This window comes from Poeciliopsis prolifica, unplaced genomic scaffold (assembly GCF_027474105.1).
Source record: "Poeciliopsis prolifica strain line A6 unplaced genomic scaffold, Auburn_PproV2 SCAFFOLD007, whole genome shotgun sequence".
In the NCBI taxonomy this organism is placed as follows: domain Eukaryota; kingdom Metazoa; phylum Chordata; class Actinopteri; order Cyprinodontiformes; family Poeciliidae; genus Poeciliopsis; species Poeciliopsis prolifica.
In genome coordinates this window covers 3813876-3832858 of record NW_026562382.1, presented here as the reverse complement: position 1 = coordinate 3832858, position 18983 = coordinate 3813876, and the positions used below count along the sequence as shown (strand labels likewise).

At 40.6% G+C, this 18983-nt stretch overlaps 2 protein-coding genes across 3 annotated transcripts; both read right to left on the bottom strand.

The window, feature by feature from the left end:
• Positions 1-268: 268 nt before the first annotated feature.
• Positions 269-3619, bottom strand: si:ch211-218d20.15 (uncharacterized). Its single transcript, XM_055031446.1, has 8 exons — positions 3243-3619; positions 2851-2969; positions 2182-2242; positions 2025-2092; positions 1837-1939; positions 1016-1134; positions 758-903; positions 269-676 (listed from the first exon to the last, which is right to left on the bottom strand). The coding sequence occupies exons 1-8, from the start codon at positions 3301-3303 to the stop codon at positions 568-570; spliced, it is 786 nt and encodes a 261-aa protein (XP_054887421.1). The 5' UTR covers positions 3304-3619; the 3' UTR covers positions 269-567.
• Positions 3620-4300: 681 nt separating this feature from the next.
• Positions 4301-18973, bottom strand: med14 (mediator complex subunit 14). 2 transcript variants are annotated; one of them, XM_055031326.1, is made up of 29 exons: positions 18550-18973; positions 17214-17240; positions 16990-17095; positions 16708-16881; positions 16397-16526; positions 16159-16287; positions 15933-16040; positions 14802-14934; positions 14544-14694; positions 14296-14407; positions 13632-13757; positions 13238-13316; positions 12983-13142; positions 12694-12888; positions 12361-12495; positions 12189-12265; positions 11955-12115; positions 11628-11774; positions 10582-10826; positions 9190-9459; positions 8193-8442; positions 7630-7752; positions 7260-7436; positions 6309-6547; positions 6038-6217; positions 5842-5949; positions 5327-5452; positions 5038-5227; positions 4301-4945 (listed from the first exon to the last, which is right to left on the bottom strand). In XM_055031326.1, exons 1-29 carry the CDS (start codon positions 18723-18725, stop codon positions 4872-4874), a joined length of 4308 nt encoding a protein of 1435 aa, XP_054887301.1. In that variant the 5' UTR covers positions 18726-18973; the 3' UTR covers positions 4301-4871. The 2 variants fall into 2 exon arrangements, with proteins under 2 accessions (XP_054887301.1, XP_054887302.1); XM_055031327.1 differs by lacking the exon at positions 7630-7752.
• Positions 18974-18983: the final 10 nt, after the last annotated feature.

The window sequence follows — 18983 nt, the reverse complement described above, 5'->3', positions numbered from 1 at the left end:
CCAATTTTGATGGCTTAAAGCTAATGAAAACTCAACATTTGGCCATTAAATAAGGAAGAGGGAAAAAAACTAACAAAGAAATTATGTTGTTTGTTGTAAAAGTGTCTTGTTTATCTCTTTGACTAATTATATGTTAATATCCAAAAAGATGTGTGAAAACAATTATAGCAGCTATGTCCAAATGAGTGGATCATAATTAATACTGTTACGAAATTTGCTGCTGCGCAGCTTGTGGAAGGATACCCAAAACATTTGATCCAAGTCTAAATTCATTTTAATGAATTTTATTCTTCCACTGTATTTTAAAAAAAATTAAGTTGTAATTACAGTAGTGCAAGGGTGGCTTCATCAAGCTGTCATTCAGTCCCAAACACGAGAACAACAGAATAACAAAAGCCCCACATTATCTGCAAGTAAAGCTAGGCTGTCCAGCTCTTCGTTGTTGAGTTGAATCAATTGGCATAGCACCTTTTTAAAAGTCAGTCACGGTTCGGTTCAGTTCAGTTCAGTTAGTAGCCGGATCCTTGCTGGAGTTACCAGGATGTTTGCGGGGGGGTGGCTCTGCTTCTAGGACAGGAACTGAGACACAAAGGTGAAGGCCTGATGAAGGTCCTCTGTCAACTCCTCTGGCAGTGACAGAACCAGCGACGTTAGGCCTTTCGTTATTTCCAGAATCCTAAAAGGCGGAACAGAGTATGGCCTCTTAATCAGACAGTCGATGGATTAATCATCGTCTTCTCAAAAGGCTAGAACTCACCAGCTGATGTAATGAGCTGTCAGCTGAGGCTCATGCCTGCAGCCTTCCTCTGCCACCAGAGACTGCTTCATCTGTTTGAAGTTGGTCTCGATGTCCTTCTTTATTTCTGAAAAGACCTGGATTCCCCTGAAAGAGCTGATGACTTGCTTCAAAAGGAAAGTTAAAAAAGAGACACATTAAGGGAACAGGCAGAACAGTTTAGAAGACTGAAGAGGAATCAATTCAGAGAAAGCAGAAGGCAGATTCACCCCCACTTACATATATAACTGAGAGCTGGTGGGCTATGTATTTATGACTACCCAGGTGCCTGATGTCCTCCTCCAGCTGCTGACTCAGCACCAGCAGCTGGTTCAGTTTGGAGACATGGAAGAAGTATTCTGTAGGACAATCAGCAGCAGAGATTGGTGCCAGCAACAGAAATGTAACTTTTTAACATTGTTTTAAGTGTTGTAATTACAACTTTCAGTGTTTTATCATTGCAATTTTCTGTGACAGGCCAACGAAAAGTAGCGGATAGTTACGAAATGTCTTTCACATGATGTATATTGTGACAAAATGTGGAAACGTTCAAGGGAGAATACACACATATTTTTGTTGTTGTTAAAGAGTGTGTTTAATCCACAAGTTACCCGTGCTTACTGCCAAATATGACAATTTTCTGTTGTGTAATTTGTGATAGCGGTATAATTTATTTACCCTCATGCAGTATTTGAGCAGAAGTAAAGAAAATTCTCAAAATGTCACAAGTCTGCACAACTTTTAATTCATGTGAACATGCTTCCTTAAAGTGATCGTGACCCTGGAAATAATTTTTATGTCATTGCAGTCTGATAGAAAACATTAGGAAGATGAGACAAACCCAGAATGTTTTTATTTGAAATCTATCAAGCGCAATAACCAACTTTAAGACTTTCTTGTTTAGACATTGTACTAATGTCCAATTATGCATCTGTTCAATAGAACTATGTAATATTTAAGCGGGCATAGCTATATTACTAAGAAATGATGGCCCCAGAGAGTGCAAAGGCATAACTTAGTGCTCTGTTTCTGTTGTCTGGGAATGATTAAAATGTCCGTACCATCCATCAGCGGCCGATCCAGCATATCAACAGGGCTGCCTTGAATAAGGAAGACCTCGACACGAGGAAACATGGCTGAGAGACCCACCATGTCCAGGTAGTCCTGAGCAAACACGTGAGATTTGAATCTGTGCTAAAAAAAAAAAAAATCTAATATTTTATTAGGGTAACACTGTTAGGTGTAACACCTCAAGCTGTGGCATTGGCTTTGGTAGATGTTCAAGGCACTGCAGCATTTGGTCAAGAATCTCTGATCCTGGGAGGATACAGAAGAAACACATGAAATACACAGCGTTTAGCGACGCTAGAATGATCCCGAGTCCCGACGGTTCGTTGCCATCATACCTTGGGACTGAAAGGTGTCCGACTCTTCTGGGCTACAGCCTTGACCTAACTGCTCCTGGAACTGCAAATTTGAAAAACAGAATAAAGTTTCAGGCGTAAGAAAAACACGTGAAATCTATTTATTCTATATTGAACCGTGATATTGAGATTGCTCTAAGTTTACAGATGAAGGTGTGAGATATGCATGTCACAGAGGTTATGTGCAAAAGTTGACAAACGTCTCAAAAGTCTTTACATTGTAAAAATGTGAAAAAAAACAACACAACAATTCAATGTAAAACCATTGACACTGGTAAATACTTTAAAACCTATTCTGCCTTTGATGTGACATTTACATTTGGAGAACCTTTGCAAGACAAAGAAAGCGGCTCAACAAACTATTTTATGTTGTTCACACATGTATACCAAGCTTATTGCAACTTTTTATATATATATATATATATATATATATATATATATATATATATATATATATATATATATATATATATATATATATATATATATATATATATATATATATATATATATATATATATATATATCTCCTTGCAATCAGTTTTACAGTTTGATCAAATTATGTATCACGTTGTCCCTTTTTTTTACTTCCTAAAAGTCTGGCACTTTGGTTTACGTGTTTGCTTGTTTGCTTGTCAGAGGTCAGCCTACCTGTTGCATCTGCGCCCTGATGAGGAGGTCCAGTTGCCCGCAGAGGCACAGCATCTCCAGCCCCACCTGCTCAGGACTCAGTCCAACAGGCATCAGAGGTCGCCTCACCTGCAGCTCCACTGACCACACCAAACCACATCACCACATTTTCTTATTTCACTTTTTTTAATTATTATTTTTGTTTTAACCCTCTACTCTATGCAAAGCATCAGAGAAAGGTGTCACCAAAGCCTGGGACCATGCATCAGCCTTTCTGATGTCGATGATGACAGGAGGGGAGTGGTCAGGTTTTGGGGAAGCAGACAAAGCCTGTAGGACGAAGTCCTGCCGCTCTCCCCGATGATAGTTCTTCCACACATCACACTGAAATCAGACCTGAGGCAGAGGCTTACCCTTAAAATCTCCATGATAGACGCAGGGCTGGCAGAGGGGCTCCGTTGCGCTGACTGCCATATCTAACCGGGATGTGACGTGACGATGCTCCTTATGCCGTCCTGCTGGTAAAAGCCATAAGAAGCGGCTCGCACGAGCAAACACAGGACAGCAGACGGACTAATGTTTCTATTTAGTTTAGCGCATTTTGCCGGCGGCGTCCACAGCGAGTGGTGCGTTCGAGTACCAAAGGCTCGGGCGGGTAAATGGACGCCGGCTGTTCATTCAGAAAGTCGCCGTCGTCGTCTCCTCGCAGATGACAACGACTAAACGTCGCAGCGTGGCGAAACATCCTTTATTCCCGGTGTTTCCATGTGGTTTGGGATAGACTGAAGCGAAACGAGACAACGGTGAAATGAATTTCAGGGTCGGTTTCACTGAACGCCAGCCCCACGCAGACTGGGGAGATGATGTCATGCTTTAAGGCTGAGGACCACAGCATCACAGTCACAATGAACCCTTAAAGCTGTCAAAGGTAAATAGGAAATTCCACTTTATCACATACCTCAATAAACTAGAATATTTTATGATTTTACTTTTTTTTTTCCTTCACAGGAGGCAGAAACAGGAAATCCATGGATCAAAGCCTGTAATGGAAAATAAGTGCATTGTGATATTTGACAGATAACGTAAGCCTGAAATATTTACCAGACTTTAAAAAAAAATCCCTAAAATTATGCTCCGTTTTCTTATATTGTATGAAAAGCAAATCATCTCATTTGTAATATATGTTTTTGTGTGTGTGTTTTACTTTATTATAAAGTTTAAATATAAAAGCTGCTTTAAAATGTCAAATTATCATTAGACCAATTTATGTTTTTATGATGTTCTAATTTCTCCAAGAGGAACATTCTGAACCACAGGTTCATCGATTGTCCAACCTCATCTACGTTGCTCAGCTGAAATGAGCTTCCTCCCCAGGGTGGCATTGAGAGGGAATCTTTTTTTTTTTTCTAAAAGTCAGCTCTGAGGAGAGTGAGCACTTCGACAGCCATCGCTGAATGGAAGATCCTTAAAGCACAAACCAACATGGGGCTTTATTAAATAGCAAAGTCAGACAGCATGTCTCCAAATCCATCAATCAGAAGTCAAAATGGTTCTTAGTAAAATACAACTGGCTTATAAAGTTTATCACAGTTTTAGAGTGTAGAAAATGAAAAATTCAAATAAAAAATGAAAAGCGGAGAAACTGACAAAACAAAGGCAAGATCATTAAATAGTGTGCTAAGGAATCTATCCCCTGAAAACTACAATAATATCAGACATAAGAAGAAATATCTCGCAAAAACTATCTCACCTGATTTTCTTTCTGACAAGCAAATTTACAACAATATACATATTTTTGTAAACAATCTTAATTTTCAATAGATACTTTTGCTTACAAGTGTCTGCAGGACAAAAATAACATTTATATATTTGTTTCCTTTGCATTCAGCATTGATTTCATTCCAAGTCAAAGTTTTCAGCTGAAGGAGATGGCATGCCGGATTCAGACGGCCGCGTCTCCTTTTTTCTTTTGTTTTGTCACGTCAGCTCTGGACTCGATCTCAGGCGACTCCAGTTCGGTTTCAGGACAAAGTCTGAACAGGTCACTGTCGAGTGCTGGGGGGAAGCGACAGGCTCGCCATCAGCTCTTGAACGGATGCAAATATGGTGCACTCACCTGCAAAACAAGAGTGTATTAGAGAGGTCGACTCCAGTAAAGTCAGGAACAGAGTCGATATTAGATTAAGGGGGGTTGTTATGCAGGCTTACCCTGCCTGGAAGGGTGCAGCTCATTGAACCTCTTGAGAATATTAGAGACCAGAAGTGCTGCAGCCCCAGAGGAGCTGTGCTGTCTGGGAATATCAGCCTGCTGAGTGAGGCCCGTGGCCATATCGTACACGATGGGAACAATGATGCTCATGGGGTCCTGGGGCACCGGGATGCGTTGGGTGAGCTGTAGCTGTGAGACAAAAAAGACCAAACATGCACACAGTCAGGCTCCTGCAAATATTTAAAGCTCTGTGACGTACATTGAGGTAGGAGAGATGGTGCGACTTACAAAGAAAAGCATTTTGGCCTTGAGCACCACAGCGATGGTCCCAGGAGGAGCAATAGGTGGCGCACTGGGAGGGATGGTGAGACAGAATTGGACATTCCACTTGAGCTGTCCAGCCTGGTCAGGGAACTGGAGAGAGAGAAATATTTTAGTCAAGCCTAACTAGAGATAAACAGATAAAACATGTGTTGGTTGGAGCTGGATGATTTTCAGACTCTGACCACAGAATGGGTAGTAGGAAACTTGAAAAGGCATATTTTTTTTCAAATTGTTAGACCAATGTATGTGTTCTAAATTGGTCATAACATCAACAACTACTCACTCACCTCTGCTCCAAGCAGAAATGAATACAATCTAATGTGATGGTAAGGGCAGAAAATGGGTTTCGAAAGCTGTTTTGGAATTTTTGCATAGCTATAAAAATGCTAACTCTAAAGTGAGATATGTACATCTCTTACAATAAAGAACTCACTAATGAGACAAAAGAAGCCTTGAAAGCAGAAGTGAAAGCTACGCACCAGCTCAAGCTTCATGATGCGCACACAGTCTCTAAGAACATTAGTGGGAGCACCGAGCAGTTTCGTAAAGGCACTCAGAGTGTTGAATTTAAAGGGAGGTCCAGCAACCTGACAAGAGAAAATCAAAAGAAGAATTATTAGGATAAAATGAAGTGGAGGCGTGCCATTTTAGGTGCTGACTGGCATTTTCACTTACCCGGGTCTCGAAGAATCTCTCCAGCACCTGGAGCTCCTCCTGGGACCAGGGCCCTGCGTTTTCCGGGGTAACTTTGAGTTGCAGAGTCTGATAGTTCTTCGGATTGAGAGCCACTCGGCATTTCAGAACATCCGTCTTGAACATGATCACGCCTGGCTCGTTGGAGTTCACGATCGATAACTGAAGCAGACGTGACACGACAGGTGATTACACTAAAAACACTCAAATTTAACGCAAGAAGCAGACAACCCTTTACTGATGAGACACTCACCGTCGCCTCCTGCTGGATGATCCTCTGTAGGTGTCGCCTCATAATAACGGAACCCAAAAAGCGCTCCAGTGGCGAGCAGAGATAGCTTCCTGCCAGGCCGGGTACCATGCAGGGGGTGGGTGAGGGGAGCAGAAGCACGTGTAAGGCATTGTGGGAGAGGATGGTGGGGATGGATGCAGCCCAAGGGCGCTGAGGTAGCTTTCGGGGAGGAGGCATGCTGGTTGGCATGACTTGGGAACCTAGAAAAAATAGAGGGGATTTTGAAAAGGTAGAAAAATACAGAATTTAATATATTTCAGCCTGAGCTAAGTGACTGGTTCTGTTGTACTGAAGGATGATGCACTGCTCAAGTTTCTGCTTATTAAAGATTTTTTTTCCCCAGGCACATCAACTAATCACTGATAATGGATGCATAATCTTTTCATCTTTGTTTTGTCTATGTGACAGACAATATTAGGGAAGGCAACAATTTTTTTTTACATGCAACTTATTTATAGTTCAAATATGAAAAATAAAAAAAATATTCAGATAAACCTGCTATTTGCAGATTGAAACTTTGCAAACACTTAAAATCGATAACTTGCCACTAAACGTTGATCCTCACAACATTAGAAAATATGTCATGGTGGCGTTTACTTTTTAAAATTTCACTTGCAATAAATATAGAGTCCTCACTCATCTCTTCCTCAAATGTCATGATGATGCTGCCAACGCTCTAAGATTTTATCATCTTAGGCATCATCCTCTTTTTATGTGTGGGTATTTCCTGCTGTGAGCCTGAGAGTATTTTTAGCATGAAAAGTGTGAATATTATAACCAACAAACATTCCACTTCAACTAATTCTTCAAATTCGCATCATTGCAAAGACTAATATTGCAAATGTTGTGCATTAAAGATACATTATGTAGCCCTAATAGAGTTAGCATTAGTATTGAGAAAGCGGTACTTACCACTCCCAGCACGTGGAGAGTTGGGATCGGGTATAGGCGAGTGCAGCGAAGGATTACCGGGGGACATGCCAGGGATTCTGGCCCCAGGAGAAGGTCCTGAAACCTGGGGTGAGCCTGGCCACTGGCCCCTGTGGCTGGGAGACACCATGGTGTAAGGAGAGCTGGGGTCCAGAGGACCTAGATAGAAGAGAAATAATGATCAGTCACTAAACACAATTTACAATCAAAGTCATAAATATACCACTGTGTGCCCTGGCTTTGTAAGTCTTAAATTATTTTAGGGCACAAAAGGCTTGGTCCTGTTCGTTTCGGCCTGTTCAAGCCCCTCGCCCAGCAGGGGCCAGCATTTACGGCCCTCCCTGCTGCTTACCGTGGGGACTGGCAAAGCTGGTCTGGCCCATGGCTATGCCGAGAGACGATGGAGACGGGGTGGGCCCAAAAGGAGAGGGCGCCCTCAAAGCTCCGCTAGGGGAGCCAGAGGCATGGATGTTCCCTGCATATATACACACACACACTTACGTCAAATGGCTCATAAGACTCTGCTCCTCTCACACACAACCGCAATCTCTCGTGAGCATACAAGCTAAAGCTGGACGGAGAGGCCGTAGCGTCAGGCTGGGGTGCTGAGATGGAGACCAATGGAAGGAGGGAACATGGCTGAACACATGCTTTTTTTTTTTTTTTCGTCGTGCACATGTTACATGAGAAACATAAATGGTCTTGTATTTTCATCAAACTAAAAAGGGCACACATGGCAGCAGAAGCTCTCGGATGATTTGCTCCGGCAACAAATACGTCAGTGACCATGACGACATGAGAGTCAAACTAAAAACTCCATCGTTTACAACAAGATGTCTGAATGAGATGAGACGACACAAACGGAACAAGACCTCCACACTCACAAATATAAGAGGGAATTACGATGTCCGTTACCTGGCGACTGTGTGGGCATCATGGAGGGCGATGGAGTAACGTTGGCGAGATAATTTGGTGGCGGCGACGTAAGAGGCGGGTATACGCCTCCGGCGCCCCCTCTCATGGTCTGGGACTGCTGCTGAGCCTGCAGCTGGCTCATCAGGCTGTCCATCACGTCGACGCCCACAGGGGAGGGAGGGTTGTCGTCTTCGTTGACGGAACGTCTGCGGGCGTCTTGGCTGCTGTCCACAAACATGTTTAGGAATGTCTGAAGGAGGAGAGAAAGAAAAGTTTGATGTGAAAAACTGAATCACATCACTGGTTTTTGGGGTTATTTGTAGTGTCTAGTGTCCTGCAAAACTATTGACACCACTTAATTGTTGCTAATTAAGTGGTGTCAACATAATTATTCAGATTGTATGCAACACAAAGTAATACAAAGTTATGAAGTGGAAAGAAAGTAATACATGAGTTTAATGAATGAAACCAGGGTCTTTGTAGTTTTTTTTTTAACTCAAATTTAAGACCATTATGAAATTAATTTAAGGCCCTAATTTTCACAGTAATGTACAAACATTACAGTCAATCTTACCCACACCCATCTCACACAGTCAAATAGATGAAAAAAAGCTAGCTAGCGAAGGAACATTAGCAGCTAGCTAGAGGTAGCCTCAACCGACGCAAGTCACAGAAGACAATTAAGCTGTCCGAGTATGACTCAAATTTTTGCCTGACAGAGAAAAATATACATAGGTACATCATATATATAATGTATTAGATTAAATAGTTCTGTTGAGACAAACCTTAAAACAACATTCACATTTTTTTAATGAATAAGACATTTTAAGATCTTGATTTCGGCTACATTGACGTAAAACCTTCCAAGGAAGACAAAATCTGATAAACTCACTAAAATTTTTATCCAAAAAGATAAATAAATAAAAACAAGCATCTTCTCTTTCGTAGTTTGAAAACATGCAAGACGTTTCACTTTAACCCTCTTCCTCCAGTTTACCTTAAGTCCTGGAGCAGGGTAAAACCCTTCCACAATCTTAGTGTTGTCAAACAGGCTGTAGGCTCCGTCTCGAATGGCTACCACTCCTCGGTTGCGGCAGTAGATGTCGATGCAGTACATGTTGCGGAACGCTAGGCGGATGTGCGTGGGGGACTGGGGCAGAATGGAGAAACACTGGTAGGCGGTGTTGGTGCGCTGGGTGAGGCCCAGCATGGGCACTGTTGGTAGCTTGTTGATTGCATTGAGAGGAGCTTGTGTGTCATAGAGCACCTGCAAAGTCACAAAAAGATTTTAAAAATAATTTTGTAAATCTGTGCAGTTTGTTTGATAATACAGACACTGAAAGAACTTCATGTTTTATTTTCTAGTCACAGCTTGTTCAATCGGTCTCTCCAGGAAGTCGCGATCGCAGCTAATAATTGAAATTAAAGCAAAGTATTTACAAATTTTGGAAAATCCCTTCAACCCTTGCCACATAAGCATGACGCTAAATGGTAACTTTTTTTCTGTAATCCTATTTCTGTTCAATAGGATTTTCTTACACCGTGGAAACAACTCATATTAACTTGAATGGCCAATATATAATAATTATTTTCCACTTTGACAACTCCTTAGGACCTGATTGTATTTTAAAATGTTTTTGGCACTTTGCACATTAAAATCTTGTCTTTTTGGAAAGGTCATGTGAAGCAATGTCGACATTTTTGTAAGACAATGTTATGGCAAAAATAAAGCTTAAATTGCAACTTTCCCAGCTACTTTTTGAAAAAGGTGAAAGTTAGAGGTGAATTATGTTTCTTCATAGTTAACATTTTTAACTGAGTAGACATAACCACATATAATAAACATAAATAAATGACCTTTACATATAATACTAAACATTTCCACATATCACCCCCCGCCCCCATGTCTGCCATAACTCTCAGTTGCCATGTAAACTGTTTGGGATTCCCCTCCGTTTTTACGTCACCGTGCTTTCTGATTGGCTCCCTGTCACATTCAACAGGCTGCATTCTCGTTCCCACACAGGCTGCGATAATCAGGCCAAGACAATGTTAAATATGGCTGATTTAAGAGTGGGCATATTCAACACACCACGTAACGCTCCACACACTGCAGGACATTGTAAGATTGTCGTAAAGGAAAAATCAGGGAAAAAAAAAAGGTTTTAGTGGAAACACAGTGCCCCCTAAATCCCAACCCACCCCGAGGCACAGGAAAATTGCGAAGTCTTGACCGGTCCGCGGCAATAAAAAGGTTTGGGGACCACTTGGTTAGAAATCATACAACTTGTCTTTCACATCACTCAATTTATTAGAAAGTTCAGCACAACAAAGCAGCCACTTAAATATACTTTCTATGAGTACTGTTTTAAGAGTTTTGACCATGTACCTGCAGCAGCTGCATCACGTTCGGGTTCTTGTTGAACATCTCCTGCAGCTGGTGGAGGATGATGTTGTGGCAGTTGGAGCAGCCCGAGTTGGGCCCCACGGTGCCCAGGGCGAGGTGGAAGCGCTGCGTGTTGGAGTTCCACTGGATGGTAACGGAGCTGCCTTTGGTGGTGCCGTAGCACAGCACCAGCTTGCGGTAGTTATATAGCCGGACCTCTGAGAACTGGCTCAGGTAAGGCGGCATTTCTGGAGTTTAGAAATCAGCATGTTACACAGCAGAAACAATACTTACAAATATAGGTGGATTTTTCCATGCGGAAAACATAGAACCAAGACTCCATGATTCCCACATGATGTTCCAAATGTCATATTTTTCAAGATACAAGTTTCCAAAGTCCAATTTTTTTAACGATTGTTAAAACATGAGTAGCTGTTTTCACTCTGAATTGTCTACTGTTATTTATACAAAGGTCTGCTTTGAAAAAAAGAATATGTGGAAAGATAGACAAAAGGGTGGATCGATGCATTCATGAGAAAATTTGCACATTCTACAGATTTTTCATTTAACCACTTAAGCCAATTATATAAAACTTTAGAAATATAATAAAATAACAAATAACTTAGTTCCTTTATTAAATAAAAAAACATGTTTTTGCCTAAAAGCCAATAACTTAGTATTCCTTTCGTGAAATGGAAGCTAAAACTGCCACTTGAAGAGATTTGGCTAAAACGTATTAAAAGACAAAGGTGTTTTTATCTTGAATGCAAAATGTATAGACATCATCTTGGCTTAGTTACTGCTCTAAATATGTTTTTTCAGCAAATGGCCTTTTTGAGTTGTGTACTCCAGTTAATGACTAGTTGATTATTTCCTTAATTGATCAATCACTTCCGCCCTACTTTGTAGATTTTTTATTATATTTCTCCACACCTGAAAATAACTTAATTAAAACTCCAAATGTTCCCAGTCTTTGTAGGAGCCTCGCTGATCTCTACCATTGGATTGTTGGCAAATGTGAAGACCTTTTCAGGTCAAAATGCACCCACCTGGCAGAGTGCAAGAAAAGTTCAGAACACACTGGTAGAGCTGGCTGATGGCTTTCCAGTCGTTCAGGAACATCTCCACCACCTTCCTCCCGCCCACAGGCTCCGACAGAGGGTTTTCATAGGTCAAATACACATGGCGAGTGGAGGCTGGTGGAACAGGGAAACTCAGTGAGAAGACGGGTCACAATGCAAACAGAGGAAAATTTTTTTCTATAAAGAATGACAAAATTACAAAGGTATCATGGTACAATATTCTGAAGAAAAAGATGCTAAAATAATTATTTTCAGTGGAAAAAATTATGTGCATTTGGTAAAAATGAAATGCACCTTGTTCCTTGCTGTTGGTGCTGCTGAGCGGGCAGTTGGCCAGCACCAGCTCAGCCACCCAGGTCCGGTTATTCCTGCCCTGCAAGCGAATGGTGCTGTCCAGGAGGGAGCGCTCCAAAGCTCTCCTGGTTTCCTCTCCGACATCTCTACAAGGGGGAATCCTAGAAAACACGAGCCATAACAGATTGAAGGGAACAAAACACACGAAAGAAAGCATGTGGAAGTTTGTATTACTTTAGCAGTCGGATTGCGTGACTACTCCCGTCCCCTTCCACTTGCACCCCCTCGTTTGGAATTGCCATGTTGGAAAGCTACTCAGAAGAGAAAGAAAAACCATTTGGGATCAGTTGGGAATTACAAGCCTTGAATCCGTACATATACCCCTAAATCCCAAAAACTGACTGACCTCTGCTCTGAGACCAATAAAAGGCATGTTGGTATCGCACATGGCTACAAGATGAGCCAGCTCCTTGTTGAAAGCGCACATTTCTCCAGACCTCTTAGGCTTCTTAGGCTCCGAGTCTCCTTGATCTCCAGCAATCTACAGAGCAGAAGACAGAACAATGTCTGCACGTGCAGTAACTTAAGGAAGGCAGTGTGAGCGTGGTAGGTTTGCACTTGTGCCATACTTTCCATTTGGCTGTTATAAACTACAACAGGGCCTGAAACATTTCTAAAACAAAGTTCATAGTCTGACATTAAATCATTAATTTTTTCACAACATAAAATAAGCAACTACCTTTCTTTTTGTTCCGGGTCGAGCCTCTCTCCCTGTTGTTGGGTCCTGGACAAGGTGTTCCAGGTTGGGTTTAAAAACCTGTAAAAGTTGTGCGCACATAGGCCCATCCTCTCCCTCCAACTGAGAAACTGATAGGAAAGAGTATTTGTACTGTAATGCTGTGGGACTGCTAGGCACTTCAAGAATTTCCACCACCTACAGGGAAACAAGAGAATTTTTTATTATTTTTTTATGCATGTTCATGGGAATGAACATGTCTTTAAACAATAAAATGGCAGACAAAACTCACAATGTAGTACTGTGGGAGACGAGTGAGCTTGATAAAGAGTTTGTGCTTGGACAAGCTGCCGACTGGGTGTGTGGCTGAATTGGAGAGATGAAGGATGTCGGAGCAAACGGTGGGAAGGTGCTTCACGGACTGTCGACATCGCTGCTCCCCCAGCCAGAACCTAACCGAAAAGAATGAATGCCTCACAGTCCTGCACAGTGCTCATAATTTATTACATTCAGTAAATAAAGATTGACTTAGTTTATATGAACTTACTTGAGCTGCTGAAGCCAAGAGAGAATGCGCTTCATATCGTCATTGACCGTCTTTTCAATGTCGTCCAGCATGGACTGGTCTATAGAGAGAACAAACCAGGATTTATGGTTCAGAGACTGAAGAAAGCTAATAAATCACAAATATAGATAAATCCCCAGCCAAAGCTTTAAACACAATCAGATGAAAGTCGACAGAAAAAAGATCACCTATAGAAAGAGTTGCATTTTAAATTAAACTAGTCAAATTCTACTTAAAACAAAAAAAGCATAATTTACTAAAAGCTTGTTTTAAAATGCAACACTAATGCAGAACTGGTGTAAGAGTCAAGCTAAAGGAAACAAACACAAAAAAATACAGGGCCCAAAAAACAGAGTTAACATTTGCTGCTGCTTACCTAATCCATAGAGCATGGGTTGAAACATGCCAGAATGAAGATCTACAAAAATGTGCAGGCACTCTGAGCGACCACATGGCTCAAGTATCGGAACGACCAACGTGGGCAAAGCTGTCTCAATGAATGCTGGAGAAACAAATACAGTAAAACAAGCAAGTATTTAACACTAAATAGGAATGGAAAATGTACACAGGGACAAGTCAAGACTGAAACTAGAAAAATCTTTGATTTAGAAAGAAAAATATCCAGTTTTAGTACCCAAGACTGGTAAAGCTGTGCAATGATTTCCTTTACTAAGGGGAAAAAGTGATTCAATCCTCCTCATTATATGTGGAAAACTTACTGAGAAACTTAAGGGTTTTTGCAGGTTTTACCAACTCAAATTTAAGGTTTTTTGAGCCTATAATGAATGGAAATCAAGTCTGTATCACGACAGAAATGTACAACAGAAAAATACTAATAGCAATAAGATGAAAACCTTTAAAGGATGCAACCAAAAACCTATCTTCATGTTCCCCAATACTTTTCAGTAAATATTTAAGTGATGTGAGAAGGGGGAAAAAAAGGACATGGAACCTTATTACATCTGGCATAAAACTAACACAACAGAAATGTTCTGTGTTTTAATGACTCTGTCAACTAGAAACAAAAATTAAATACATACAGTTATCACTGGGATTGCTGGTCTTTAAAATGGCCTTGAGTTCCTGCAGCTTCTGATGGGCGCGGGCATGAACACTGTCTATCAGCAGCTTCTCCACTGAGAGATGATCAATCTAAAGTCGGAAGAGAGAGGAATAAAAAGTAAAATAAAAACTTAGTTGAAGCTGTAATTTAAATGCAAAGAAAATTCTAATGGTCTAAATGTTGCATTATATCAGGAACAGAAATCATTTTCATTTTTAATTTCACCTTCATGGCTCGCTCCATTAACTTTGAGTCGCAGGCAGGGAGAGCAGGCTCATGAGATATTTGCAATGGCTTAGATCCATCCGATTCATCAATCTTGATTGTGACTTTATGCACTGATGCCGTGCCTGTTTTTCTACCCAAAACTTGTTGGCTGTAAAGATGAAACAAATAAAAGCAATTTGGTCTTATTTTTTTCATGTTTCTTCATTAAACCTTGTTTTTGTTTTTTTTCCCTGTCTGAAAGTGTAGAAGCCTTACTTCCAGACGGAAAGCGTGAGGTATTTTGCCGGAACGTATTTTTCCTCCTGCACCAGGTCTCCCCAGCGCTCTCTGATCAGCATCAGTGTCTGAGAATGGAGAACCTCGAGCTGCAGCGACAGACAAAATGAATCTGGATACGGTGCAGTTAAAGAAAGCACAGTATGGGGGAAAATTATAGATCAAGGTAGACGGTTGACTATTTTACTTATTGCAGCATTAACATTCAAAACACACACACCCACACATCCTTCAAGATGTAGATTATTAGTTAAAGGGTTGCTTGTGCCTCACACAGACTGCTCTTTGACGTGGCGGTGGGTGAAAGCCAGTGCAGAGATGTACTGATTAGCATTGTGATTAGCGCAGTCTTGCTCAACTCGCATGCTTAATGCAGACTTTAAAAGTTTGACAATTGCCTAAATGCTAATACCTGGTTGTTTCTATGGCTACTTGAAAGTTGCATTTCAACAGAAACTAATGTCAAGATTTTGTACGCTAAAGCATTGCTGTTGCACGCAAATGTTTGGCTAAATATATGTCGAAGCTCTGTAATTGACAGAAAATGTAATTTAGCCGTATTTCATAAATATGCTGACAGGTGTGGAAGCACACATTTCTTAAGTAGTTTTAAAAAAAAAAACACCTCAGATGACCAATGCTTGCAGGAACAGTGCTGCTCTTTCTTTGCCGTTAACAAAAAGCTGATTTGTTATTTAAGAATTAATGAAAGGGTGCTAGGCAGGATGCATTACTGCAGCTGGGATTCTCATTGGAATTCTACACTTGCCTGCTTGATCAGTCAATACCCTATATGCTTCCACACACACACTACTGCAGAGGGTCAGAGAAGAACTGGACAAAACCTAAACCGTTGCAAAAAAGCCATGTATGAAGTGCATTTAAAACGGATTCGTATTGCATAGATCCAAAACTTTTTCCAAATTTACGGACGATTGTCTACAGGGCAGGGCATTAAAGATGGACTGAAACTGTTAGAAAATGGAAGCTGAAAATACATTCTGTGAAAACCAATTTGTTTCCCCTGGTTTCTCCACATACATCCAGACCAGGAAACATCCTGAAAATGTTTGTCTCAATGAGCAAACACAGAAACATTCAAAAGGATACGCAGGCAGTTGTACATGTCCTGTAGGGGTTTTTCATCTGCACAAAGTCGAGCCTGGACCAACTCATGGATGAAGTTCACCTGCAAACTGTGGACCAGTGCTCGTCCATCTGTCCATAAGCAATGGAAGTTAAAAAAAAAAAGAAAAAAAAGAGGAAATCACCAATCTCATATTTGGCCACACTATGAACATTACTTATAAAAAATACTCAGAATTAGCTTCCTCACCTCCAGTTTCTTTGTCTTCCACTAGAATTTCCAACTTCAACAGCCGCCAGGGAATGTCGGGATCATCTCCCATTACTGTCAGAGTGGCCTCAAACTCTCCCTCCACCCGAAACTTAACACGACCATTAGCTAAAGAATATACAAATAAGCAAGATAAATAATAATAATTAAAATGTTAAATAAATAAAAAATCAACAGTAGGCGGTTAAAATTCAAGACCTTCACACAAACTACTTACCAACTGTGAGATTTGCCAGCTGTGGAGGCAAGTCAGTGGTGACGAGGCGATGTCGTAGAATCTGATTAAGCTGGTTTAAAGTGGTCTGCTTCTCCGTTTTAGTGATTGGGTCAGGAGGTATTATTTTATCCTGAACAAAGACAGAAAAAGTAAATGAATATTATTTCAATTATTCATTGGTTAAATATACGTCGAAGCTCTGTAATTGACAGAATATTGTCTATTCTGACAGACAAGTCAGAATATTTAAATCTGCATCCTCTTTTTATCCAGCTTTAACAGGGAAAGAAAAGTTAAGGTTTAAGACTTACACGTATGCAAGTAGGCAGGCGTGGGTATGACCCCGTCGTCAGGACGTCGATGGCAAAGGGGATGGCGAAGCTGGGTAAGCGAGCGTGCACGAGGGCGTCCCGAGCCAGCAGAGCCAGTCTGTCAGCTGTGTCCACAAACAAGATGGCCTGCTGATCCAGGAAGCTGGAGATCATCTGTCACAACACAACCCAAGTCAGAGAGGTGCGGTCAGCTAAACGTTTGTGCTTCTGTTGACAGACCACGTAACGTACATCGAGAAGATTTTATTAAATGCAACGTACCGCGCACTTCTCAACTTTTCCCGCATTGCTTGCCCACTTAACGAGGGCCAGGAGACGTACAAACAGCTGTCTGGTGCGACTTGCAAACTGGACAATCTCGATTTTCCTTTATGAAAAAGAAATTTAGGAAATAACAGTCAAATTAAAAGAAATGTCCCTTAAAAAGTTGTGCATCTAATGATTGTATTTAATAAATAAGAGGAAATATTTGAAAACAAACATACCGCTCCATATCAGTTTTCCGGGGTAGCCTGCAAAACAAACATCGATTTTAAATTAAGCCATATTAACATCACAGCATTAACACATCTTCTACCCTAAAAGTTTATAGCATGCGCTGCTCTTTATGATTTTAGCTGTATTTTTGTAAACAATGATATGACACTTGTTTTGTTTTATACTGCTTAAAGATGGTTTGGAATTGTGTTTTTGCTTTTCTTTTTCCACAAACTTTGTCATAGAATAACTCAAGGCTTTTGACTTGATTGTTTGACTCTGTTGACTCCTCCAACCCCTGATGGATCAAAGCCACAGTTAAACATGACAATAATAAAAAAATATAGTCAATTCTATATTCTGTTTGTACCAGTTGAAGTGGTTTGACACTTTGACACATCGTTATTTATTGTCCGAACACCAGAATAAAGGGTATTCACATTTACTCTGAACTGTTAGTACTTTAGCTTACTCAAACAATTTCTCTCTTTCTTTTGTGACTGCCAAAGATTTTTTCTCTGGCATTGACTACCTCTAGGAACTCTTTCAGTTTTAACAGTCTGATTGTCATGATGGTATTTCAGCTGAATTTGCGGTGATGGACCAGCACAGTAACCTTCTGTCAGCCAACTGATCGTAAATGCACAACAATCAGGGTCAGACCAGCATCACTACATGGGATTACTTTCTCTGGCACTTTATTAAGAAGAACTTTAAGTCTAGGAAATTATTATAAAAGAAAAAAAATAAAATAAATATATATATATATATTATATATATATATATATATATATATATATATATATAGTGGCTTTTAATGTATTTAAAACCTTTGTATACTTGGGTAAAAAAAGCGCAAGTATGACGTATTGGAAACATGCAGATAAAAAGAAAAATAAAGAAATATGAAAGCAACGTGCTATGGGTTGCCTTATGTGATGTCAGTAAAGTGAGTGTTGGAGGTTGTAAGTGACAGGGTCTCAAATAAGTAACTGATTTTCGGTAAACAGCACAACAACAAAGGAAGCCTGATATTTTTTTTAAGGAAACTAACTACATAAAAAATAACTTTTACTGTTTGGGTAGAATATTTAACAACACTGTACTTACTGGTAAACTTCTGATCACTAATTATGAAGCGGCAGTGGCAAGTTATTTATTTGCAATCACTTGATATTGAGTCATTTTAAAAAATATATATAATAAAATTATATGATGGTCATAGTGATTGTTTGAAGGTAATAAAACAACAAGAGTTTATTTTGCAGCTCTGAAGTTTTCATAAGTTTACAAACGTTAGCCTATTAGCCCGCCTGTGGGCCTGCTAAGCTAACTGCTACTTACAGCTCAGCCAACAGGGTAATTTCATGGTAAGTCCGCTGGAGAAGAAATTCAATAAGCAAGCTTAGTTTGACGCCTTGTGTAGCTGGGGTCCCGGGAGGTGGTGGCTGTGGACCCGAGACAACGGGACCTCCGAGCGGGACGAGCGGCCCATCTGACCCAATCTGCACCGGAGCCATTTTAAAAATTGACGGTAGAGGCTAGTTAGCTTCTCCGCTGTCCAAACAGGCAGACAACGGGCAACTCTCGGCTAGTGGTGGTCCGCTCCTCCTCAAAAGACACTTCCCTCGTATTCTCACACCATTTCTTCAATGAGAAGAGCAGCGCTGCAATGACTTAGTCACTTCTGTAAACCACAAAAAGTCAGCTAATGCTTAATTTAGTAAGTCATTGCGGAGAAGATTTTCAATGCTGCTTAGCCGCCATCTTTGATATCG